Here is a 26168-nt window from a genome sequence, read left to right on the forward strand (position 1 = left end):
GGTGACATATGTGTACTTTGATAATAAAATTTACTTTGAACTTTGATCTGATTATCATGGGATGGCTATTTGTGGAAGCAAGCCTTTACAAAATGACTCCCGTTACCGATATTATGACTGCACTGGCATTGCAGAATGGATTTTCATTAGCTGTGAACACTTTGGAACATACTGCAAGGGATAGGGATGGTGCTATTAAAATGAAAGCCTGTCTTGTATTTAACCAAAGAAACTGAATACAGTGCCGGGTCGACAAGGTGAGAATTAGAGTGGTTTTTAAAAAGGGATCAGTAGACAAAATATGTTCTCATTATAAATGACCCCAAAGCTGTCCAATAAGGTGTGCTTAAAAACAACAATTTAATCATCTTTCAGGAAGAATGTGATCGAAGTTCAAAGAAATTTATTAACAAAAAGCGTATATACAACCCTGAGATTCATTTTCTTGCAGGCATTCACAGTAGAACAAACACATCAGAAGATGAAAAATGACACACAAAGTCTGACAAGCAACCAGTGTTCAAAAGAAGACAATCTGTGCAAATACAAATAATAATAATAATAAATAAGTACATTTGTAAATATAGCTCAACAGTGGTTATATCTCATGAGGAGTTTGAGGAGAATTAGCATGTCACCAAAGACACTCGCAAACTTCTACAGATGTACAGTGGAGAGGATTCTTACTGGGTGCGTCACCGTCTGGTACGGAGATGCCACTGCAGAAGATCAGAAAAAGCTGCAGGAAGTTGTCAACTCAGTTAGCTCCATTGTGGGCACAAGCCTCCCCAGCATCCAGGACATCTTCAGGAAGCGATACCTCAAAAAGGCAGCATCATTAAGGACCTCCACCACATAGGGCATGCTCCCTTCGTATTGCTACCATCAGAGAGGAGGTAAAGGAGTCCGAAGACGCACTGAATGATCCAGGAACAGCTTCTTCCCCATCCCCATCCGATTTCTGAATGGACATTGAACCCATGAACATCACTACTTTTTATTTTTGCACTACTTATTTAATTCAACTATTTAATATATGTATATGTTTACTGCAATTCATAGTTTTTCTATTGATATGTATTGCGTTGTACTGCTGCTGCAAAGTTAATAAATTTCCCAACATATATCGGTGATATTAAATCTGATTCTGATTCTGAAATAATAATACTGAAAATCATTCCAGTATCCAAGTGTATAATGGTAAGATTGCCAAGTATCCTGAGCTGTTTTCCTTGGATATAAATCCCCCTTTGGGTGTTCAGGAATTGAAATGATTAAATAAACATGGTACAGGCTGGGCATCTCTTACCCAAAAATCCATACTCCAAAATAGTTTTGAGCACTGATGTGATACCACAAATGGAGAATTCCACAGGGCACTGGAAAGGTTCACAGAACCCAGACAATGCGCAGGTCTCCACACACCATGGACCATTCTGAAAAGTGACCCTGAGTGGGGCACAGTTCAGCAGTCATCACAGACAGACCTTTGTGCATTACTCACAGTGACATCCTTGCAGTTTGCTCTGTCTGTGCTGAGAATATATTGTTGAAACTGTCAAAAAGGCCTGCATAGGAATAGTCGTGAAAAGGAAAAGAGGGAGCATCTCATTATATAGATACAACAATTCCAAAATCCAAAATCCAACACACTTCTGGCCCCTGGCATTTTGATAAGGGGTGTTCAGCCTGTATTGAAAAGACCGCAACCAGCAGCTCAAGCAGAATCTGTGTAAACAGAAACAGAGCTCATGCTTCAGGTCCTGTTTCTCTCTCTGTAGCCACTGCCTGACCTGCTGAGTGTCTTCAGCATTCTCTGTTGTATTTTGGACTTATAGCACATACTGCTCAAAGTAAATATATTGTCAAAGTTACACATATGTCATCTTCGATTCATTTTCTTGATGAGTAGAAACGAACAATACAATCAACAAAAAAACCACACACTAGTGAGACGGACAAACAACCAGTATGCAAAAGACAACAAACTGTGCAAATACAAAGAGAAAAGAAAAGGATAATAAATAAATAAATAGATAAATACATACATACATAGATAATAAATATCGAGAACATGAGTTGTAGAGCTGCATCACTGCCTGATTCAGGAATTGCACCGTCTCGGATCGCAAGACCCTGCAGCGGATAGTGAGGTCAGCTGAGAAGATCATCGGGGTCACTCTTCCCGCCTTTACAGACATTTACACCACACACTGCATCCAGAAAGCAAACAGCATTGTGAAGGACCCCACGCACCCCTCATACAAACTCTTCTCCCTCCTGCCATCTGGAAAAAGGCTCCGAAGCATTCGAGCTCTCACGACCAGAGTATGTAACAGTTTCTTCCCCCAAGCCATCAGACTCCTCAATACCCAGAGCCTGGACTGACACAAACTTACTGCCCTCTACTGTGCCTACTGTCTTGTTTATTATTTATTGTAATACCTGCACTGTTTTGTGCACTTTATGCAGTCCTGGGTAGGTCTGTAGTCTAGTTTTTTCTGTGTTGTTTTTACGTAGTTCAGTGTAGTTTTTGCGTTGTTTCATGTAGCACCATGGTCCTGAAAAACGTCTCATTTTTACTGTGTGCTGTACCAGCAGTTATGGTCAAAATGACAAAAAGAGACGACTTAAAAGTGAGTCCATAGCTTGTAGGAACGGTTCAGTGTCGGGGTGAGTGAGTCTCAGGAAAGGATTTATCAGGATTTGTTCCCATTGGTAGGCAATCAAGAACCCAGAGGCATGGATTAAAGGTGATTGTCACAAGCGATTGGTGACTGGGTCTGGAATGGGCTTGTCAGACGGAAGTGTGGAGGCAAATCCAACTGTGACTTTCAAAGAGGAGCTGGCTAATTAACCCTTTGGCCAATATTTTAGTGAATGCTCTCAAGATAATTAACCCCCTTGTTATTGGTTGCCAGTGATCTATTTCATTCAATTGAACTGTATAAGAGCAGTGTGGCTGTAGGAACGTGATGCCATAGGTTCTTCCTAACCCTACAGTAATACATCTGACTGCCTCACCCCTAATTCCTTAAAGACCACACATCAGGTCTTTCCTAAAACTGTCTAGGAATCTGTTCTCAACTGCAACTGTAACTTTGACAACTAATAATTGGGGAAGAGCAGGGCAGGGGATGGGGCAGACTGGATTACTCCAACACACCTAATGACGTCCTGAAGATCTGGGCTTCCCTCCCACGTGCCACTGATGGCCAGTCTGTCATGAGCACAGAAAAGTGTACTGCTTCTACAGTACTCTTCCTTCTGAACTGCACAGATGTGCGGCAGCACAGTAACTGAAATGTTTGTTGCTTTGCACGTGGAACCTTCTTTCATATATTGTTTTGTTAAAGTGCCACTCAGTTTTCAGGCTGTGTAAAAAGTTCCTGCTCAGATGAGTGGTTGGTCTGTGCTGCTGTGATATAAATGAGAGGGATCGTAGAGTAGCAGCATCACAGCTGCATAGTGTCAGATAAGCAGTGTGAACATGAAATTGACATCATTTTTACATGAAGGAACACAATCAGAATGAAAAGTAGCAAAGCCCGTTTTAGGGATCAAAGTGATTATAATGTTACTCTGAGTTGCTATGTAGTGCTGATTAGGAGTTTGAGGTTGGTTCAGAAACCAAAAGGTTGAGGGGAAGTAGGTCAAGTCAAGTCAAGTTTATTGTCATTTAACTATATACATGTATATCATCAAAAACGAGACACCATTTCTCCAGACCAGGGTATAAGGCACAGTAGTACACATAACACACACATAACGAATGTATAACACACAATAACTTGAGAAAATAAAAATTAAATATTGTAGTTTATAGTACAAATTATCTGGTGACACTTCAAATGCAAAGTGGCAGACAATTCAGAAGCCTGAGGGGAGAAACAGTTTCCCATCTTGTTTTTCTGCATCGGAGTCTCCTGCCTGATGGTGGATAGTCAAAGAGGATTCTTCATGGATGGTTGGGATTCTTAATAATACCTAGGGCCCTGTGTACACAGCGCTCCTGATAACCGTCCCCGATGGATGGTAGGGAGACCCCTACGATCCTCTCAGCCGTTCTCACGGTCATTTGTAGGACTTCTGGTCTGATGCTTGACTGCTCCCATACCGGATGGAGATACAACTTGTCAGGACCCTCTGAATTCTGCGTATTCCTGAACCTGGTAATGTGGGCTTTAGGTTTCTGTACTTTCTGACCAATGGGAGCTGTGAGAAGATAGCATAGCCCAGATGGTGAGGATCTTTGATGACAGATGTTGCCTTCTTGAATCACTGCCTCCTGTAGATACTGCAACACCAGGGTAAAAAGAGTGATGGGCTATTGGTATCATGGTGTACTGCATACTAATCAGAAGTCGGAGGGGGGTGGAATGGGGGATAATATTGACATGTCTACCAGGTAACGAGGTTTCTGAACTGTGCCTGCATTGCTTGTCTCAGGGATCTGGTATGGAATTCTGGAGAGCATTGGAGTGCTGTCAGTCATTACCAACGCCTTTGTCATTGCTGTGACCTCGGACTTCATCCCCCGCTTGGTGTATGCGTATCAATATGGACCTTGTGCTGGACAAGGAAAGGCAGGAGAAAAGTAAGTCTGCATTTTTACTGCACGCTATACTGTTAAAAGGTGAACTCATGGGAAAATCATGTGGTGGTTCTGTTAGTGGACCAGGAATGCTAAGGGTTGTATGTTTCTGTTTATAAGCACAAGAGATTCTCCAGATGCTGGAAATCCAGAGCAACATGCACAAAATGGGGAGGAACTCAGCAGGTCAGGCAGCATCTGTGGAGAAGAATAAACAGTCAATGTTTTAGGCCGAGACCCATCATCAGAACTGAAAAGGAATGGGGAAGAAACCAGAATAAAAGGTGGGGGAGGGGAAGGGTACAAGCTGACTGGTGATAGGTGTAACCAGGTGCAGGGGAAGGTGGGTAGTGAGGGGTGGGTCAGAAGTTGGGAGGTGGTAGATTTGTAGATAATTTGTAGATAAGAGTCAACCAATCAGATAACGTTTATTCAAATAATGCTGTAGAAATAAGTTTCCAGAGCTTTACAAGATTATATTTTATATATCCATCACAGCATATTACACTATTATATGCATACTATTACCATTAGGAAGCATACTAGTCAGTTACTTGTATATAAAATACAGACAGGTAATTGTTTAACTGCAAAGAAAATATCAATTAAACAGTCTAATCTAAGATTTAAACAGTTGGATCCAACAAATATGAGTTGTGGAGTCTATGAAAGTGAGTCTGTACATTGCATATCCGTTCAGTCCTGTTAGCTCCCATCTTCTCCCGGTGAGCAGGAATAGGAAGTCTGAACTTCCTGTGAATTCCCTACGGATCCTGATTATCTGTGTCATTGGGTATGATATGAAGTGACATGTGTCTGTGGCTCCTTCTCAGATGCATGGTGGGTTACGTCAACGCCAGCCTCTCCGTGTTCCTGGTGACGGATTTTGAACCGCGCTCTGAACCATTGTCAAATGGCACTGACAACTTTGGGACTGAAGTGAAATACTGCAGGTAGGGGCTCGGTGAGCTGGCACTGCCTCCCAGCATTACTCTGTACATCCTTCGGCTCAGACAAGACAGGGGACAGAGCCCCAAGATTTTGTATAGAGATGGAGTATATAAGGGGTATAGATGGGCTTTTTCCTCTTATGTCGGAGACTAGAACAAAAGGTCATAGGTTTAGGATAAAAAGTGAAATGTTTAAGGAAGATCTGAGGGAAAAGTTCAAATGGTAGTGAAAGTGTGGAATGAGCTGCCAGTGGAAGTGGTGGATGCTCCTCTCAGCAAGTCAGGCAGCATCTGTGGAGAGCAATAAACAGCTGATGTTTGGGGTTGAAACCCTTCATCAAGACTGGAAAGGAAGGGGGCAGAAGCCAGAATGAGGAGAGGGGAAAGGGAGGATAGGCGAGACCAGATGAGGGGCAAGGTGGGTGAATGGGGGAGGGTAGATGGTGTGAGAAGCTGGGTGGTGAAATGTGGAAATGGTAAAGGGCTGAAAAAGGAATGTGAGAGGAAAGGAGAGAGGAGGAAGGGAACCAGAGGAAGGTGATGGGCAAATGAGGAGAAGAGAGAGGGTGAGAGGGGAGCCAGAATAGGGAATTGAATTAGAGGGAAGGGAGGAGAAAATACTGGAATTTAGTCCATGAACTCCTCTACTGCCACAAATAGACAGGTGGAAATGCTGCATTAGGACTGAGCATGGAGAGGGAAGATGGACAGTATAGAGGGCAAGGAGTGAGACAGGGGCCTGAGGTGATGGGTGGACTGAGGAAGGGAGAGGGAAGATGGACAGTATAGAGGGCAAGGAGTGAGACAGGGGCCTGAGGTGATGGGTGGACTGAGGAAAGGAGAGGGAAGATGGACAGCTTGAGCCAGTTGGGCAATGAGGAGGGGTGAGGGGTGGAATAGAGAGATGGTGGCCAGGAGATGATACTGGGGATACAAAAGGGAGGGTGAAGAGAGGGGAGGGGAGAGTGAAGGTATGGTCATCATCTGCAGAGATTCTCAAAAGGCCCTCATTCCTCAAACCCACTGCATGTTAGATCCTAGAACAGAATAGGCCCTTTGGACCACATTGTGCCAACCTCTTAAACTACTCAGAGACCAATTTAGCCCTTCCCTCCCAAATGGCCCTCCATTCTTCCATTATTTTTGTTGCAATCCCAGCCACTGCACGTGGCCTGTGAACAGTTCCCACCTCGGCAGAGCCGTGTGTGGGAGACAGGGTTGGGGTAATATGTACTGGTGTATCTCTGCACCAGTAGTCGGTGTGCTGGTGTTGAGGTGTGGCTCTGTGAGACGGCTGGGCAATCTCACAATCTCTGTGAGACTTTCAGGCAATGAAAGTGCTTGTGCTGTAGGCTGTGGGCCGAGAGGGGCTTGGGATCTTGCTGTGCTTGCTCTGGTTTGTGGTTTGGGGGAGAGCTCCGTGGTTTGACAGTAACTCTGATTGTAGAGATTTCCCTCTCACAGCACTGATCCTGAGTGTCAGACTTTGCCTTAGTCTCCGGGGTGTAACCAGAACTCAGCCCTCTGCCTCCACCGAGTGAGTCCTGTGCAGAGTGACTGTATTCCCTGCCCAGGAGGCATTGGGCAACTGTACCATTGCCCGGGGTGTGCAGTGACTACGATGAATTTTGACAGTACAGTTACCCGGGTGGTGTGTTGTGATTGTACCATTGCCTGGGTGTTGCGGTATGAATGTAGTGTTGAATGGGCAGTGTGTTGTGACTGTATCACTGCTGGGTTTGCGGTATGATTGTAGTGTTACATGGGCAGTGTGTTGTGACTGTATCACTGCTCGGGTTTACGGTATGATTGTAGTGTTACATAGACAGTGTTTTGTGACTGTATCACTGCTGGGGTTTGCGGTATGATTGTAGTGTTACATGGGCAGTGTTTTGTGACTGTATCACTACTGGGGTTTGCGGTATGATTGTAGTGTTACATGGGCAGTGTTTTGTGACTGTATCACTGTTGGGGTTTGCGGTATGATTGTAGTGTTACATGGGCAGTGTTTTGTGACTGTATCACTACTGGGGTTTGCGGTATGATTGTAGTGTTACATGGGCAGTGTTTTGTGACTGTATTACTGCTGGGGTTTGCGGTATGATTGTAGTGTTACATGGGCAGTGTGTTGTGACTGTATCACTGCTGGGGTTTGCGGTATGATTGTAGTGTTACATGGGCAGTGTGTTGTGACTGTATCACTGCTGGAGTTTGCGTATGATTGTAGTGTTACATGGGCAGTGTGTTGTGACTGTATCACTGCTGGGGTTTGCGGTATGATTGTAGTGTTACATGGGCAGTGTTTTGTGACTGTATCACTGCTGGGGTTTGTGGTATGATTGTAGTGTTACATGGGCAGTGTGTTGTGACTGTATCACTGCTGGGGTTTGCGGTATGATTGTAGTGTTACATGGGCAGTGTGTTGTGACTGTATCACTGCTGGGGTTTGCGGTATGTTTGTAGTGTTACATGGGCTGTGTGTTGTGACTGTATCACTGCTGGGGTTTGCGGTATGATTGTAGTGTTACATGGGCAGTGTTTTGTGACTGTATCACTGCTGGGGTTTGCGGTATGATTGTAGTGTTACATGGGCAGTGTTTTGTGACTGTATCACTGCTGGGGTTTGCGGTATGATTGTAGTGTTACATGGGCAGTGTTTTGTGACTGTATCACTGCTGGGGTTTGCGGTATGATTGTAGTGTTACATGGGCAGTGTTTTGTGACTGTGTCACTGCTGGGGTTTGCGGTATGATTGTAGTGTTACATGGGCAGTGTTTTGTGACTGTATCACTGCTGGGGTTTGCGGTATGATTGTAGTGTTACATGGGCAGTGTTTTGTGACTGTATCACTGCTGGGGTTTGCGGTATGATTGTAGTGTTACATGGGCAGTGTTTTGTGACTGTATCACTGCTGGGGTTTGCGGTATGATTGTAGTGTTAAATGGGCAGTGTGTTGTGACTGTATCACTGCTGGGGTTTGCGGTATGATTGTAGTGTTACATGGGCAGTGAGTTGTAACTGTATCACTGCTCGGGTTTGCGGTATGATTGTAGTGTTACATGGGCAGTGTTTTGTGACTATCACTGCTGGGGTTTGCGGTATGATTGTAGTGTTACATGGGCAGTGTGTTGTGACTGTATCACTGCTGGGGTTTGCGGTATGATTGTAGTGTTGCATGGGCAGTGAGTTGTAACTGTATCACTGCTGGGGTTTGCGGTATGATTGTAGTGTTACATGGGCAGTGTGTTGTGACTGTATCACTGCTGGGGTTTGCGGTATGATTGTAGTGTTACATGGGCAGTGTTTTGTGACTGTATCACTGCTGGGTTTGCGGTATGATTGTAGTGTTACATGGGCAGTGTTTTGTGACTGTATCACTGCACGATGACTGACAGGGATTCTTTGTACCAATTTAAAACTGTTATGGTCAAACCATAACTGCAATATTATTTTTAACCATATACAAGGTACCGTGACTACAGGGAGCCTCCCAACTCGAAACAGCCATACGCCTACACGATACAGTTCTGGCATGTGCTGGCGGCACGCCTAGCATTCATTATTGTATTTGAGGTAAGCGCCCTCTGTCGTTTGTCCGATATCAGTCCACTGATGCAGGGCAGGCAATAGTTAAGATGGGACAACTTGAGAGTAGATGCTGAGATCAGTTCTGATGATAGGCATTCTCTACAGATCAGGCAGCTTCTGAGGAGGAAGAAATTAAAGATAAAAGGTAAAGAGTTAAAGAGATTAAAGATAAACTTTATTTGCCACATGTATTTTAAAACACTCAGTGAAACGCGTCATTTGCGTAAACGACCAGCACAGTCTGAGGATGTGCTGGGGGCAAGTGTCACCATGCTTCCAACACCAACATAGCATGCCCACAGCTTCATAACCCTGACCGGTACATCTGTGTGGTGGTGGGGAGAATGTACAAACTCCTTACAAACAACGGTGGGAATTAAACCCCAACCATATAACCATATAACAATTGCAGCATGGAAACAGCCCATTTCGGCCCTTCTGGTCCTGTTTCTGTGATGTACTTCTCTATGAGAAATAAAGCTAAACATTTTTAGAACATAAACCACAGAACATAGAAATCTACAGCACATTACAGACCCTTCGGCCCACAATGTTGTGCCGACCATGTAAACTACTATAGAAACTGCCTAGAATTACCCTTGTGCATAGCCCTCTATTTTTCTAAGCTCCATGTACCGTCTAAGAATCTCTTAAAAGACCCTATTGTATCTGCTTCCACCACCATCACAGGCAGTGCATTCCACACACACACCACTCTCTGTGTAGAAAAACTTAACCCTGACATCCCCTCTGCACCTACTTCCAAGCACCTTAAAACTATGCCCCCTCGTGTTAGCCATTTCACCCTGGGTAAAATACCTCTGGCTATCCACACGATCAATGCCTCTCATCATCTTGTACACCTCTATTAAGTCACCTCTCATCCTCCGTCACTCCAAGGAAAAAAGGCCGAGTTCACTCAATCTATTCTCATAAGGCATGCTCCCCAATCCAGGCAACATCCTTGTAAATCTGCTCTGCACTCTCTCTATCGTATCCACCTCCTTCCTGTAGTGAGGCGATCATTTTTAAGAATCTAAGTGAAAGGTTGGGTCACAGATCAGGTGGAATGTCACTGAATGGGAGTACAGATACAAGGGACAGAATGGTCTCCTGGCTCTACGAACATTCACTATACTGTCTTTAACTCTTGGTACTTAGCTTAGTTGGTGATGGTTGTCTGTTGTGTCCAACAGTGAAGGGAGACTCATGCAGGAGAGTTTTTAAAATGGAAAAGCCATCGTACTCGGACATTTCCATTCTCGCACCCCCAGAAATGCAGGTCCAGCAGTACAAGTAATGTTCACAGATAGGGTCTCTCCTAGTTGCAGTGGATAACTGTGACTTCTCCTGTGCCTTGCAATGCTCTTCACTTGCCATGGCCTTGGATCTCACTGTTGGTCTCATTTATCCAGTCCACTGGAGCTGACTTCACTGGTGTGTCCCTGTCTCACTGGGGTATGAGGCCCAGTGGCTACCCTCGCCTGGCAATGGCAGTGTACTGGGGTGTGGCCACTGTCGCATGTGAATGGCTACCTGGAGGAATGAGCTGGTTCAGACCGCTGCTCGAAGCTGCAGTACCTAGTATTCAGTTGGAGAGTTAAGCGCTGGGCCAGATTGAAAAGGTCAGGATATTGGGGCCCGAAGCGAGGCACGGGCCAATTAAGATCGTTGCTCCACAGCGTTTACTTGGCTCTGCGCTGATCTTTGGGCCTCAGATTCTCTTGCGCACTTCAGTTTAGAAACACTATTTGATTGTGGTTACTGTTTGGGTGTTCGATGGTCTTTCTTATGGATTATTTTATTCTTTCATTTTCTTACAGACATGATGTATGTTTTTAGTCTCTGCACATTGGGCATTAGACAGTCTTTTTTCATGTTCATGGAGTTTGTTTTGTGGCTGCCTGTTAGGAGACAATCTCAAAGTTGGGTAATATAAACATACTTTGATCATAAACATCCTTTAAACTTGAAGCCAACAAGTGAGAGCTGAGTGACTGGTGGAGGCCAAATGGGAGTGAGCTGTCTGAGGGGAACATGACAAGTCCCTGCCATCATCACTCCACAATCAGGTTGTTCTTGTCTTATTCTTTTCAGCACTTGGTTTTCTCCATTAAGACGTTGATTGCCTACATGATTCCTGACCTACCGAAGAACCTTCGCGACAGGATGCGCCGTGAGAAATATCTCATTCAGGAAATGATGTATGAGGCGGAGCTCGAGAGGCTGCAGAAGGAACGCAGTGACAGACGGAAAAGTGGGATGGGCTCTCACAACGAATGGCCATGAGGGTGACCCACAGAGGTATTCCCTTACCCAATCACTGTCAAGGCTTTCAATAGATCTTTTCCTTTAGCAAGGATCAGTTTGCAGTCCAAAGCTCCTGTTGGATTCTAAAGTGTTTAATCTAGGGTTCTTTGAGAAGTCTGAGAAGAGGCACGAAACTTGTTGCTTCATGATTGTTTTATTCAGCGTTAACAGAACATAGAAAATCTCAGACAAACAGTAACAGGAGCAGAGACTGGTGAGTCAAAGCCAAAAGTTATCCTTGCCATGTGGTCAACTCTTTTTACACTCCATAGATTAGAAACATTTCATTCAAATTCACAGATAAGAGTTAACTATACAGTCCCTGTACAAATAAAGCAAGACCAGGTGAAGCTTCCAGAGCTAGTGTGCTTGTTTGGTCTCAGTGTGTCATTCACTGAGGGCTTTGTGACCCATAAGACATAGGACCAGAATTAGGCCATTCAGCCTATCGAGTCTCCTCTGCCATTCCATCATGGCTGATCCTAGATCCCACTCAACCCCACAATCTGCCTTCTTAACATATCCTTTGACACCCTGACCAATCAGGAAACAATCAACTTCTGCCTTAAGTACACCCATGGACTTGGCCTCCAACGCAGTCTGCGGCAGAGCATTCCACAGATTCCCTACTCTCTGGCTAAAAAAATTCTTCATTACCTCTGTTCTAAAAAAGATCACCCCTCAATTTTGAGTCTGTGCCCTCTAGTTCTGGATACCCCCACCATAGGAAACAACCTCTCTTCATCCACCCTATTTCGTCCCTTCAACATTCCGTAGGTTTCAATGAGATCTGCCAGCATTCTTCTAAGTTCCAGTGAGTACAGGCCCAAAGCTACCAAACGCTCCTCATATGTTAACCCCTTCATTCCTGGAATCATCCTCTGGACTCTCTCCAATGACAACTCACTCATTCAGAGACATGGGGCCCTAAACTGTTGACAAGTGCAGCTTGACTTGTGTCTTTAAAGCTTCATGATTTTCTCTTTGGTTTTATATTTTATTTCCCCTGAAATAAATGCCAACATTGCATTTCCCTTCCTGAGCATAGTCTTACATGAGGACTCTGCACCTCTGATGTTTGAACCTTCTCCCTATTTTAGGTAATAGTCCACTCTATTGTTCCTTTTAACAAAATGCATTAACATACATTTCCCAACACTGTATTCCATCTGCAACATTTTTGCCCAGTCTTCCAAATTGTCTAAGTCCTGCTGTAATCACATTGCTTCCTCAGCACTACCTACCTCTGCACCTATCTTTAGGACTCTGGGTTGTAGTCCATCTGGTCCAGGTGACTTATCCACCTTAAGGCTTTTGAGTTTGTCTAGTACTTTGTCCTTTGTAATAGCAATGGCACTCACTCCTGCTCTCTGATACTCATGGACCTCTGGCACACTGCTAGTATCTTCCACAGTGAAGACAGAGGCAAAGTGCCCATTAAGTTAATCTGCCATTTCTTTTGTCCCCTATTACTACCTCACCAGCACCATTTTCCAGTGGTCCAATATCAACTCTCACCTCCCTTTTACTCTTTATATAAATGAAATAACTTATAGTATCCTCCTTTATAGTATTGGCCAGTTTGCCCACATAGTTCATCTTTTCCCTTCTTATAGCTAATTTAGTTGCCTTTTGTTGGATTTTAAAAGCTTCCCTATCATTCATCTTCTCACTCACTTTTGCTACCTTGTATGCCTTTTCCTTGGCTTTTATACAGTCCTTAACTTCCCTTGTCAGCCATGGTTGCCTACCCCTGCAATTTGAGAACAACTTCTTCTGTGGGACCTATCTATCCTGCGCCTTGTGAACTATTCCCAGAAACTCCAGCCACCTCTGCTCTGCCGTCATTCTCCTCCAATCCACTTGGACTTTAGAGAGGGTACAGAGGAGACTTACCAGGATGCTGCCTGGATTAGAGAGGGTACAGAGGAGACTTACCAGGATGCTGCCTGGGTTAGAGAGGGTACAGAGGAGATTTACCAGGATGCTGCCTGGATTAGGGAGGGTGCAGAGGAGATTTACCAGGATGCTGCCTGGATTAGGGAGGGTGCAGAGAGGATTTACCAGGATGCTGCCTGGGTTAGGGAGGGTGCAGAGGAGATTTACCAGGATGCTGCCTGGGTTAGGGAGCAGGTCTTAGGAGGATAAGTTGAGTGATCTACGGTTTTTCTCTTTGGGGTGAAAGAGGATCAGAGGTGACTTGGTCGAGGTATACAAGGTTATAAGAGGCATAGATTGAGTGGACAGCCAGAGACTTTTACCCTGAGTGGAAATGGCTAATACAAGGGGTATACTTTTAAGGTGATTGGAGGAAAGTATAGGGGATGTCAGAGGTAAGGGGAGTGGTGGAGGTGGTGAACACCCTGCCAGCGATGGTGGTAAAAGCAGAGACATTAGGGAAATTGAAAAGACTCTTGGACAGACAGGTGGATGGAAGGAAAATGGAGGGCTGTGTGGGAGGGAAGGGTTAGCTCCATCACAGAATAGATTAAAATGTCAGCACAACATGGCAGGCTGAAGGGCCTGTATTGTGCTGTAATGTTTTGTGTCTTGTGAATAGTAGGAAATAAGAACAGTAGAAGGAGGCTACTCTGCCCCTCAAACCTATCCAATCATTCATTATGATCATGTCTAATTTTGCTAGACTCAGCTCCTCTTCTCTGGCAGATCCCCATGGCCTTTAGTTCCCTGACATTTCAAAGATTTACCAACTTTCTCAGATTCAGATTCAAATCGATTTATCATCTGTACATCGAAACATACAGTGAAATGGGCCATTTGCATTAACAACCAAGCAATGTGAGGATATGCAGGGGGCAGCCCACAAATGTCTCCACACATTCTGGTGCCAACAAAGCATGCTCGCAATGAACAGAGCACCACAAGCACAAAGCAACAGCACAGACCCAGTCCTACAAATCCAGGACAGGGCTATAGTCTCCTAGGCTTCAACTTCCTGTCTACATACCTTAGGCTCCAATCTTCAACTCTCTTAAAATACTTCTGATGGCTTCACATCTGCTATGCTGTGGGGCAGAGAATTTCACAGGTTTATCACTTCTATGAGAAAAAAATTTCCCACACACTTCAGTTTAACTGACCGCCCTTAATCTTATAACTATGTCCCCTTACTGAACTTCAACCAAGCATATTCACCAGTGCAGCTAACAGTTCCCTATAAAAGGTCCCCAGGGGATTACAGAAACAGGCCCCACTGACCAAATCATCCAATCTGACCAAGTTGCCTGCCTGCATTTGGCTCCATATCCCTCTAAACCTTTCCTATCCATCCACCTGTCCTTAAAATTATAAACACTAGAGATTCTGCAGATGCTGGAAATCCAGAGTAACACACACACAATGCTGGAGGAACTCAGCAGGTCAGGCAGCATCTGTAAATATGAATAAGTAGTTGTTGGTTAGGCCGAGACCCTACATCAGGGCATTATGATGAGTCTTGATGAAAGGTCTCAGCCTGAAACCTTGACTGTTTCTTCTAAGTGTCGTAATTGTATCCAATTCCCTTAGCAGCTTGCTCCACATACCCACCACAGGCTGTGTAAGTTGCCCCTCGGGTATCTTTTAAATCTTTCCACTCTTGTCTTAATCCTGTGCCCTCAGGTTTAGACTCCCCTACACAGGGAAAAAGACTTTGACTACCTCTCCAATCTATAATCTATCTATATGCTATATCCTGCATCCTATCTAGACCAGAATATAAAAACAAGGATGTGATGCTGAGGCTTTATAAGGCATTGCTTAGACCACATGTGGAGTACTGTGAGAGGTTTTGGGTGGCTTATCTAAGAAAAGATGAGCTGCCAATGAAGCTGGTCCAGAGGAGGTTCAAAAGAATGATTCCTGGAATGAAAGGGTTAGCATATGAGGAGTGTTTGATGGCTCTGGGCCTGCACTATAAGACCATAAAATCATAAGATATAGGAGCAGATTTAGACCATTTGGCCCATCAAGTCTGCTCTGGCATTTCATCATGACTGATCCAATTTTCCTCTCACCCCCAATCTCCTGCCTTCTCCCCATATCCCTTCATGCCCTGAACAGTCAAGAATCTATCAAACTCAGCCTTAAATATCCATAAAGACTTGGCCTCCACACATGCCAGTGAAAAGAATTCCACAGATTCATCACTCTCTGGCATAAGAAATTCTTCCTTCACTCCATTATCAAAGGACACCCCTTTATTCTGAGGCTGTGATCTTAGACTCCCACATCTTATGAAACAATCTCTCCACATCCACTCTATCAAAGTCTTTCACCATTTGATAGGTTTCAATTAGATCACCTCTCATTCTTCTGAAATCTGGTGAATACAGACCCAGAGCCATCAAATGCTTTTCATATGACGAGTCGTTAAATTCTGGAATCATTCTTGTGAACCTCCTTTGAACCCTCTCCAGTCACAGCCCAGCCTTTCTAAGATAAGGGGCCCAAAATTGGTCACAGTATTCCAAGTGAGGCCTCACCAGTGCTTTATAAAGTCTCACCATTACAAACTTGCTTTTATATTCTAGTCTCCTTGAAATGAATGCTAACATTGCATTTGCCTTCCTCATTACAGAATCAACCTGCAAGTTAATCTTTAAGGAATTCTGCAGAAGGACTCCTAAGTTTTTGAACCTCAGTTTTTTTGTATTTTCTCCATTTAGAAAACAGTCAATCCTTTACCTTCTTCTACCAAAGTGCATGACCATACACTTCCTGACACTGTCTTCCATCTGATATTTCTTTGCCCATTCTCCTAATCTGTCTAAGTCCTTCTGTAGCCTCTCCAATTCCTCAAAACTACTTGCCCCTCCACCTATCTTCAACAAAGCCATCAATTTCATCATCCAAATCATTGAGATAATGTAAAAAAAATCGTTCCCAACACAGGCCCCTGTGGAATGCCACTAGTAATGGCAGCCAGCCAGAAAAGGCTCCCTTATTCCCACTCTTTACCTCCTGCCAATCAGCCATTGCTTTATCCATGCTAGAATTTTTACTTCGATACCTTGGTCTTATAGCTTGTTAAGCAGCCTCATGAGTGGCACTGTGACAAAGGCCCTCTGAAAATCCACGTACACGTCATCAACTGATTCTCCATTGTCTGTCCTGCTTGTTGTTTCTTCAAAGAATTCCAACTCAGACAAGATTTTCCCTTGCTGACTATGGCCTGTTTTATCAAGTGCTTCCAAATACCTTGAGACCTCATCCTTAAAAATTGACAACTGAGGTCAGACTAACTGGCCTATGGTTTCCTTTCTTCTGCCTCTCTCCTTTCTTGAAGAATGGAGCAATTTTCCAGTCTTCTGGAACCATTCCAGAATCTAGTGATGCTTAAAAGTTCATTACAGTTCACTGGAGTTTAGGAGAATGATTGTGGAACCTCATTGAACCTGTCGAATATTGAAAGGCCTAGATAGTATAGATATGGAGAAGATATGGAGTGGGAGAGTCTAGGATAAGAGGGCACAGCCTTAACATAGTAGGGTGTTCATTTAGAACAGCGATGAAGAGGAATTTCTTTAGCCAGCTGGTGGTGATTCTATGGAAATTGCCGCAGATGGCTGTGGAGGCCAAGTCATTGAGTATATTTAAAACAAAGATTGATAGATTTTTGACTAGTAAGGGCATCAAAGGTTACATGGAGAAGGCAAGAGAATGGGTTTGAGAGGGATAATAAATCAGCCATGATGGTGGAGCAGACTCAATGGGTCAAATGGCCTAATTCTGCTCCTATGTCTGATGCCCTTATGGTCCCTCAGCCTCCTTCACTCTAGGGGAAACTGTCCCAGCCTATCCAGTCTCTGGTTATAACTCAAGCCCTCCAATCCCAGCAAAAGCCTAGAGATTCTTTCCAGCTTCATCACATCCTTCCTATGGCTCCCAGAATTCCTTATGTAGTCTCACCAACCAGTTCTCCAGCTGCCACAGCCAACAAGCATGTCAGACACCTTCTTCACCTCGCTGTCTGCTTACATTGTCACTTTCAGCTAACTATGTTCCCCTGGGTTTCTCTTCAACAACAACACCCAGGGTGTTACCATTAACTGTGTATCTCCTACCCTCCTGTAACTTCCCAAAATTCCCACAAAGGAGGTTGCCAGAAGTTGAGGGACTAAGTTATATGGAGAGATTAGACATGCTGGGCCTTAACTCCTTAAATCATAGGAGAATGTGGGATGATCCTCTCATGTATAAAGTCACAAAGGAATAGATAAGTGCATGGTCTTTTATCCAAGATTGCAGAATCAGACCTAGAGGATGTAATTTTAATGTTAGAGGCTAAGGTTAATTTAAGAAATACAAGACCATAAGACATAGAAGCAGAATTAGGTCATCTAGCCCATCAAGTCTGCTCCACCAATTCAATCACAGCTGATCCTTTTCTTCTATTGCCTCCTCAACCCAGTTCCCGGCCTTCTTCCTGTAACCTTTGATGCCGTGTCCACTCAATAACCTATCAATCTCTGCCTTCGATACACCCAATGACCCGGCCTCCACAGCTGCACGTGGCAACAAATTCCACAAGTTCACCACCCTTTGGCTAAAGAAATTTCTCTGCATCTCTGTTTTGAAAGGGTGCCCCTCTATCCTGTGGTTGTGCCCTCTTGTCCTGGATTCTCCCACCGTGGGAAGCATACTTTCCACATCTATGGTAACCCTTTCATTCCTGGAATCATCCTTGTGAACCTCCTCTGGACCCTCTCCAGTGTCAGCACATCTTTTCTAAAATGAGGGCCCAAAACTGTTCACAATGCTCAAGGTGAGGCCTCACCAGTGCCTTAAAAAACCTCAGCATCACATCCTTGTTCTTGTATTCTAGACCTCTTGAAGTGAATGCTAACATTGCATTTGCCTTCCTCACCACTGACTCAACCTGCAAGTTAACCTTCAGCATGCTCTGCATAAGGACTCCCAAGTCCCTTTGCATCTCAGATTTTTGAATTTTCTCCCCATTTAGAAAATAGTCCACACATTTATTTCTACTACCAAAGAACATGACCATGCATTTTCCAACATTTGTGTTACATTTGCCACTTTCTTACCCATTCTCCTCATCTAAGTCCTTCTGCATCCTACCTGTTTCCTCAACACTACCTGCCCCTCCACCAATCTTCATATCATCTGCAAACTTGACAACAAAACCTTCTATTCCATCATCTAAATCATTGATATACAGCATAAAAAGAAATGGTCCCAACACCAACCCCTGTGGAACACCACTAGTCACTGACAGCCAACCAGAAAAGGATCCTTTTATTCCCACTCACTGCTTCCTATCTATCAGCCAATGCTCTAACCATGTTAGTAACTTTCCTTTAATACCATAGGCCCTTAACTTGTTAAGCAGCCTTATATGTGGCACCTTGTCAAGGGCCTTCTGAAAGTCCAAATATACAACATCCACTGCATCCCTTTTATCTATCCTACTTGTAATTTCCTCAAAGAATTCCAACAGGATTGTCAGGCAGGATATATAGATGGGTACATAAATGGCAAGAGTTTAGTGGTATATGGGCCAAGAAATGGGATTGGCCTGAATACACATCCTCGTTAGCCTAGACAGGTCTTTCTCTGTGTGTACAACTTTTCACTCTAAAATGCGTTACTTCTCACGTGGCTGAGTGGAACCATCACCAGAGTCATAGCATGGAAACAGGTCCTTCTGCCTGATTGGTCCATGCTAAACACGGGGTCTCATCCAAGCTGGTCCCACTTGGCAGCATTTGGCCCATAACATTTTAAACCCTTCCTGTCCAAATGTCTTTAAAATGCCATTATTGTACCAATTCAATCACTTAGTCTGGCAGCTCACTTTATCTTGCTGCCAACCTCAATGTTAAATAAGATGTCCATCAAGTTCTTACTAAATCTTTCCCCTTTACCTTAAATCTATGCCCTACAGTTCTGGATTTTCCAGCCATGGGAAAAAGACCATGGTCCTCATGATTTGATACACTCTGTAAGATCGCTTTCTCCATTCTCCTATGCTCTAAGGAATCAAACCCCAGCCTATCCAACCTCTCCCTTTCACACAAGCAATTCGGCTGATGCTGGAAATCTTGAGCAAACGTACACAGAGTGTTGGAGAAACTCAGCCGGTCAGGCAGCATTTATGGAGGGGGATAAACAGTCGATGTTTCGGACTGAAACCCTTCATCACAATCCTCTCCCTATGTCAGGTTCTGGTGGCATTCTTGTTAGGCATTATTGAGATTGCTTCATTCTCTCTTGGTTCCTGCCAGACAATGAGACGATGGGAAGGAGGTGTCAACTGGCCAAATCGGTCCACGCCGCACGTCCTGCGGGTTGCACTCCTTGCGAGGACAGCGGGAGGAGACTTGGCAATAATTTTCAAAGAGGGACTTGTAGAGGATACCTATATGATGTAAAATATTGGATAAACATTTTAAGTTGGATGAATATTTGAAGGGGAGAATATGTGCATTGCTGTGGGGTAGAATCGGAAGAGTGAAACCAACAGGTAACAGCAGCTCATATGCTGTTTTAGCTAACTATTAAAATGTTGGAAATCACAAATACAAAAGATTCTGCAGGTGCTGGAAATCCAGAGTAACACACAAAAGACCCTGGAGGAACTCAGCAGGTCAGGTAGCATGTATGGAAATGAATAAACAGTCGACATTTCAGGCCAAAACCCTTTATCAAGACTGGAAAGGAAGGAGGAAGAAGCCAGAATAAGGAGGTTAGGGCGAGGAGTACAAGCTGGCAGGTGATAGATGAGACCAGATGAGGGAAAGGTGGGTGGGTGACGGAGAAGCAATGAAGTAAGATGTTCTGATGGAGAGTCTCAACCCAAAATTTTTGAATCGGGAGCAAGTTACTGCTTGTGATTCAGCTGGGAGCTCAGAGAATTCGACCGTGTAGGTAGGATTTAAGCCTACCTGGTCAATACCTGTGGAGGAGGGGGAACTGCGCAGGCGCGAGTGACGTCAGCGTCGAGCGGGCAGCGGAGTCCGTGGAAGCAGAGTCCTGGGCTTTGGCTAAGTGGGCTTCGGCAAGCCTGTGTGATTGCTTGCTGGGGGAAGAAGGTAAGGTCGCTTGGTGCTTTTTAGACTTATTCTATTAATCCAGTTCAGGTAGGGGGAGACAGTCAGAGCAGTGGTGTGCTCCGTATGCAGTATGTGGGAGGTCAGGGTCAACACAGTTGTCCCTGATGACCACACCTGCAAAAGGTGCATCCAGCTGCAGCTCCTATCAGACCGAGTTAGGGAGTTGGAGCAGGAGCTGGATGAACTACGGATCATTCGGGAGGTGGAGGCAGAGATAGATAGTTATCAGGAGGTAGTCACACCAAAAAACCAAGAAGTAGGCAGATGGGTGACGGTCCAGAGGGGCAGGGGGAGCAGGCAGAGAGAGCAGAGCACCCCTGCGGCCATTCCCATTACAATAAGTATACCGTACTGGATACTGTTGATGGGGATGACCTACCAGGAATGAGTTGTAGTGGTCCTGCCTCTGGCACAGAGGTTGAACCCTCAACTAGAAAGGGGAGGAGGGAAGAGAAGAGAGCGATAGTTTTAGGGGACTCTATAGTTAGGGGGGCAGATGGGAGATTTTGTGGGGCAGATCGGGAGTCTCGGATGGTATGTTGCCTCCCTGGTGCCAGGGTCCGGGACATCTCAGATCGGGTGCAGGCTATTCTTGAGAATGAGGGCATGAACCCAGATGTAGTGGTCCATGTAGGGACCAATGATGTAGGTAAGGTGAGTGAGGGGGTCCTGCTTAGAGAGTTCAGGGAGTTAGGAGTGAAGCTGAAAGGCAGGACCTCCAGGGTGACAATCTCGGGATTGCTACCTGTGCCACGTGCGAGTGAGGCGAAGAATAGAATGATTATGCACATTAATATGAGGCTGAGAGCATGGTGCAGGAAGGAAGGGTTCAGGTTTTTGGATAATTGGTCTTTGTTCCAGGGACATTGGGATCTGTTTCGAAGGGATGGTCTACATCTGAACCGGAGGGGTACTAACATTCTTGCAGGAGTATTTGCCAGTGCTGCTGGGGGGGGGGGGGGGGGGGGTTAAACTAGATGTGCAGGGGGCAGGGATCCAGATCCAGAGGGTTGGTCAGAAGGTGCATGGGGTTAAATGTGTACAAGGTTTGGGTGATCTTGAGAAGGTCATCAAAATTCAGGGTGCAGTTTGCCCGATGGAAGTTCAAGGAGCTGGGTTAGGTACAGTAGACAGTGTTTTAAGCAAAGAGAGGAGGAATGGGCTAAGAATTCTATACTTGAATGCGCGTAGTGTCAGAAATAAGACAGATGAGCTTGAAGCTCAGATGAAAATGGGGAACTACGATATTGTTGGGATAACGGAGACATGGCTGCAAGGGGATCAGGCCTGGGAATTGAGTGTACCAGGGTATACGTGCTATCGTAGAGACAGAAATATGGGAAGAGGGGGTGGGGTGGCCCTGTTGGTGAGGAATGAGATTCAGTCCTTAGCAAGAGGTGACTTGGGAACAGGGGAAGTAGAGTCTGTGTGGATTGAGCTGAGGAACAGTAAGGGTAAAAAGACCCTAATGGGTGTTGTGTACAGGCCCCCAAACAGTAGCGTGGATATTGGGTACAAGTTGATTAGGGAGTTAACATTGGCATGTGCTAAAGGTAATGCAGTCATTATGGGAGATTTCAACATGCAGGTGGACTGGGAGAATCAGGTAGGTGCTGGACCCCAGGATAGGGAGTTTGTGGAGTGTCTAAGGGATGTATTTTTGGAACAGCTTGTGCTTGAGCCAACCAGGAACGAGGCTATTTTGGACTTGGTGATGTGTAATGAACAGGAATTGATAAGTGATCTTGAAGTAAAGGAGCCATTAGGAAGTAGTGATCATAACATGATAAGTTTTTATCTACAATTTGAGAGGGATAGAGGCAGATCAGAGGTGTCAGTGTTGCAATCAAATAAAGGAGACTACGGAGCCATGAGGGAAGAGCTGGCCAAAGTTAAATGGGCGGATGTCCTGGCAGGAAAGACAGTGGATCAGCAGTGGCAGATATTCTTGGGCATAATACAAAAGATGCAAATGCAGTTCATTCCAATGAGAAGGAAGGATTCAAAGAAGGGGAAGGGGCCACAGTGGTTGACAAAGGAAGTCAGAGATTGTATAGCATTAAAGAAAAAGAAGTATGACAGGGCTAAGATGAGTGGGAATACAGATGATTGGGAAAGTTTTAAGGAACAGCAGATCTTAACTAAAAAAGCAATACGGAGAGAAAAAATCAGGTATGAGCTCAGTCTAGCCAGGAATATAAAAGGGGATAGCAAAAGCTTTTTTAGCTATGTGAAGAGAAAGAAGATAGTTAAGAACAATGTTGGCCCCTTGAAGAATGAATTGGGAGAAATTGTTATGGGAAACAGGGAAATGGCAACAGAATTTAATGCATACTTTAGATCTGTCTTCACCAGGGAGGACACAAGCAATCTCCCAGATGTATGGATGGGCCAGGGTCATAAGATATCAGAGGAATTGAGACAGATTGACATTAGGAAAGAAACTGTGATGAGTAGACTGGTAGGACTGAAGGCTAATAAATCCCCGGGTCCAGATGGTCTGCATCCGAGGGTTCTAAAAGAGGTGGCTCAGGAAATTGCGGATGCATTGGTAATCATTTTCCAATGTTCCTTAGATTCAGGATCAGTTCCTGAAGATTGGAGAGTGGCTAATGTTGTCCCACTTTTCAAGAAGGGAGGGAAGGAGAAAACAGAGAACTATCGCCCTGTTAGCCTAACGTCAGTCGTGGGGAAGATGCTTGAGTCCATTATTAAGGACGAAATAGTGGCACATCTAGATGGCAGAAATAGGATTAGGCCGAGCCAGCATGGATTTAGTCATGCTTGACTAATCTGTTGGAGTTTTTTGAGGGTGTAACAAGGATGTTAGACGAGGGTAAGCCAGTAGATGTTGTGTACCTAGATTTTCAGAAGGCATTCGATAAGGTGCCACATAGGAGATTGGTGAGTAAAATCAGAGCTCATGGCATTGGGGGCAGGGTTTCAACATGGATAGAAAACTGGTTGGCAGATAGAAAGCAAAGGGTAGCACTGAATGGGTGTTTCTCAGACTGGCTGGAGGTGACTAGTGGGGTACCACAGGGCTCTGTATTGGGACCACAGCTCTTTACGATTTATGTCAATGATTTAGATGAGGGCATTGAAAACTATATCAGCAAGTTTGCTGACGATACTAAACTGGGTGGCAGTGTGACATGCGAAGAGGACGTTAGGAAAATCCAGGGAGATTTGGATAGGCTGAGTGAGTGGGCAGATACTTGGCAGATGTCATTCAATGGGAATAAATGTGAAGTTATCCACTTTGGAAGCTGAAACAAGAGGGCAGAGTATTGTCTGAACGGTGTCGAGTTAGGTAAGGGAGAAATGCAAAGAGACCTAGGAGTCCTAGTTCACCAGTCAATGAAGGTGAATGAGCAAGTGCAACAGGCAGTGAAGAGGGCAAATGGAATGTTGGTCTTTGTTACAAGGGGAATTGAATACAAGAGCAAGGATGTCCTTTTGCATTTGTACAGGGCCCTGGTGAGACCACACCTGGAATATTGTGTACAGTTTTGGTCTCCAGGTTTAAGGAAGGACATTCTGGCAATTGAGGATGTGCAGCGTAGATTCACTAGGTTGATTCCTGGGATGGCAGGGCTGTCTTACGCAGAGAGATTGGGCTTGTACACGCTGGAATTGAGGAGATTGAGAGGGGATCTGATTGAAACGTTTAAGATAATTAAAGGATTTGATAGGATTGAGGCAGGAAATATGTTCCAGATGTTGGGAGAGTCCAGTACCAGAGGGCATGGATTGAGAATAAGAGGTCAGTTATTTAAAACAGAGTTGAGGAAGAGCTTCTTCTCCCAGAGAGTTGTGGAGGTGTGGAATGCACTGCCTCGGAAGACGGTGGAGGCCAATTCTCTGGATGCTTTCAAGAAGGAGCTGGATAGATATCTGATGGATAGGGGAATCAAGGGATATGGGGACAAGGCAGGGACTGGGTATTGATAGTGAATGATCAGCCATGATCTCAGAATGGCGGTGCAGACTCGAGGGGCCGAATGGTCTACTTCTGCACCTATTGTCTATTGTCTAAAATGGTGACTCTTTATTCCTCTCCATGGATGCTGACTGCCCTGCTGAGTTCCTCCAGCATTTTGATTGTGTTACAATGATAAGCTGGGTTTCCACGTAATGGATTTGATTTGTTAGATGTAACCAGCGAGCAAAATGGTTGTTGTCACCTTTAATTTGCTAATCCATATTCTAATTATATCTTTTTCTCTCTCCTTCTCAAAGATGAAAGCAGACCCTTTCCCCTCTTGTTGCCGCTCGAGTTAAGGCCACCTCTGCATATTCTGCAGCCGTTCCCTGCAGCTCTTGCAAGCAGCCATCTACAGACTGAGTAACTGCAGCCTCATTGCATGCCAGGGAATGAAAGGTCTTTGACGCCCACCCACTGGAGGAGGAACTGTGAAGACATGACATCCCCTCAGTACTTAGGACTCTAGTCAGCATGTTGACCACGTTATTCATAATTTAATGCAATTCTGTATGCCGGTTTTTAACTTAAAAGGGGTAACTGTTTTACACAGGTTTGCTACGTATCTCAGTTTGACACCTCTCTCTCTCTCTCTCTCTCTCTCTCTCTCTCATGATGCCAGACTTTTACAGTGTCCCGTTCAAAATGTAAATAAGAATTTCTGAGAACTATTTTGCATAATTTCTCCACCACGTTCCATCCCACGTCTCCAAACTAGCAATTAGAATAACAATCTTGTTTACCAATCTTTTTTTTAAACTTCCTGAATTTGCTGCTTTTGACTAGTTAATGGGTTGGATGTATAATGCAAACTACTTGTAAATAACTTAAAGTAAAATGATGAATTGTCATGATTAAAAATGAGTTCATAAACATAAGCCATATTTAATGCTTGTATAATGTGATGCAGAGATTCAAATAAACAGGCACATAGACTTTGAAGATGGTTTCAATTTTTGCAAACAAATGCCTATTTGCAAAGCTAATAGCCCAAAATGCGATGTAATGTTGAAGCTGTATAAGACATTGGTGAGGCCTAATTTGGAGTATTGTGTGCAGTTTTGGTCACCCACCTACAAGAAAGATGTAAACAAGATTGAAAGAGTACAGAGAAAATTTACAAAGATGTTGTTGGGTCTAGAGGACCTGAGTTATAAGGAAAGATTGAATAGGTTAGGACGTTGTTCCTTGCAGTGGAGAAGATTGAAGGGAGATTTGATAGAGGTATACATTATTATGAGGGTATAGATAGTGTAAATGCAAGCAGGCTTTTTCCACTGAGGTTGGGTGGGACCACAACTAGAGGTCATGGGTTAAAGGTGGAAGGTTTAAGGAGAACTTGAGAAACTTCTTCACTCAGAGAGCTGTGAGATTGTGGAATGAGCTGCCAGCGCAAGTGCTGTATGCAAGCTCTTTTTCAGGGTTTAAGAGAAGTTTGGATGGGTACATGGACAGTAGGGCTATGGAGGTCTATGGTCCTGGTGCAGGTCGATGGGAGGAGGCCGTTTCAACATCTCAGCATGGATTAGATGAGCTGAAGGGCCTGTTTCTGTGCTGTACTTGTCTATGACCCTAAAATGTTCTATCGTTTTTTTCTGGCATCTTGTTCCACATACCCACCATCCTCTGAGTAAAGAATTTGCACCTTAGATACCCTTTAAATC

General features: G+C 44.5%; 1 protein-coding gene and 1 long non-coding RNA gene across 7 annotated transcripts in view; one reads left to right on the forward strand and one right to left on the reverse strand.

Moving 5' to 3' along the window:
• LOC132398724 (anoctamin-4-like) overlaps positions 1–25446 on the forward strand; it is a 183940-nt gene extending 158494 nt beyond the window's left edge. For all 6 annotated transcript variants that reach the window (XM_059978558.1, XM_059978561.1, XM_059978557.1 and 3 more), the window contains exons 22-26: positions 4450–4597; positions 5428–5547; positions 9012–9117; positions 11230–11436; positions 24762–25446. In XM_059978558.1, the coding sequence (XP_059834541.1) occupies positions 4450–4597; positions 5428–5547; positions 9012–9117; positions 11230–11421 (566 nt within the window). In that variant the 3' untranslated portion in view covers positions 11422–11436; positions 24762–25446. The remainder of the gene's footprint in view (positions 1–4449; positions 4598–5427; positions 5548–9011; positions 9118–11229; positions 11437–24761) is intronic.
• LOC132398726 (uncharacterized) overlaps positions 4604–26168 on the reverse strand; it is a 38100-nt gene continuing 16535 nt past the window's right edge. The window contains exons 3-4 of the long non-coding RNA XR_009513775.1: positions 9016–9249; positions 4604–4792 (exon numbers count right to left, since the gene is read on the reverse strand). This is a non-coding gene — a long non-coding RNA (uncharacterized LOC132398726). The remainder of the gene's footprint in view (positions 4793–9015; positions 9250–26168) is intronic.

This window comes from Hypanus sabinus, chromosome 8 (assembly GCF_030144855.1).
Source record: "Hypanus sabinus isolate sHypSab1 chromosome 8, sHypSab1.hap1, whole genome shotgun sequence".
NCBI lineage: Eukaryota > Metazoa > Chordata > Chondrichthyes > Myliobatiformes > Dasyatidae > Hypanus > Hypanus sabinus.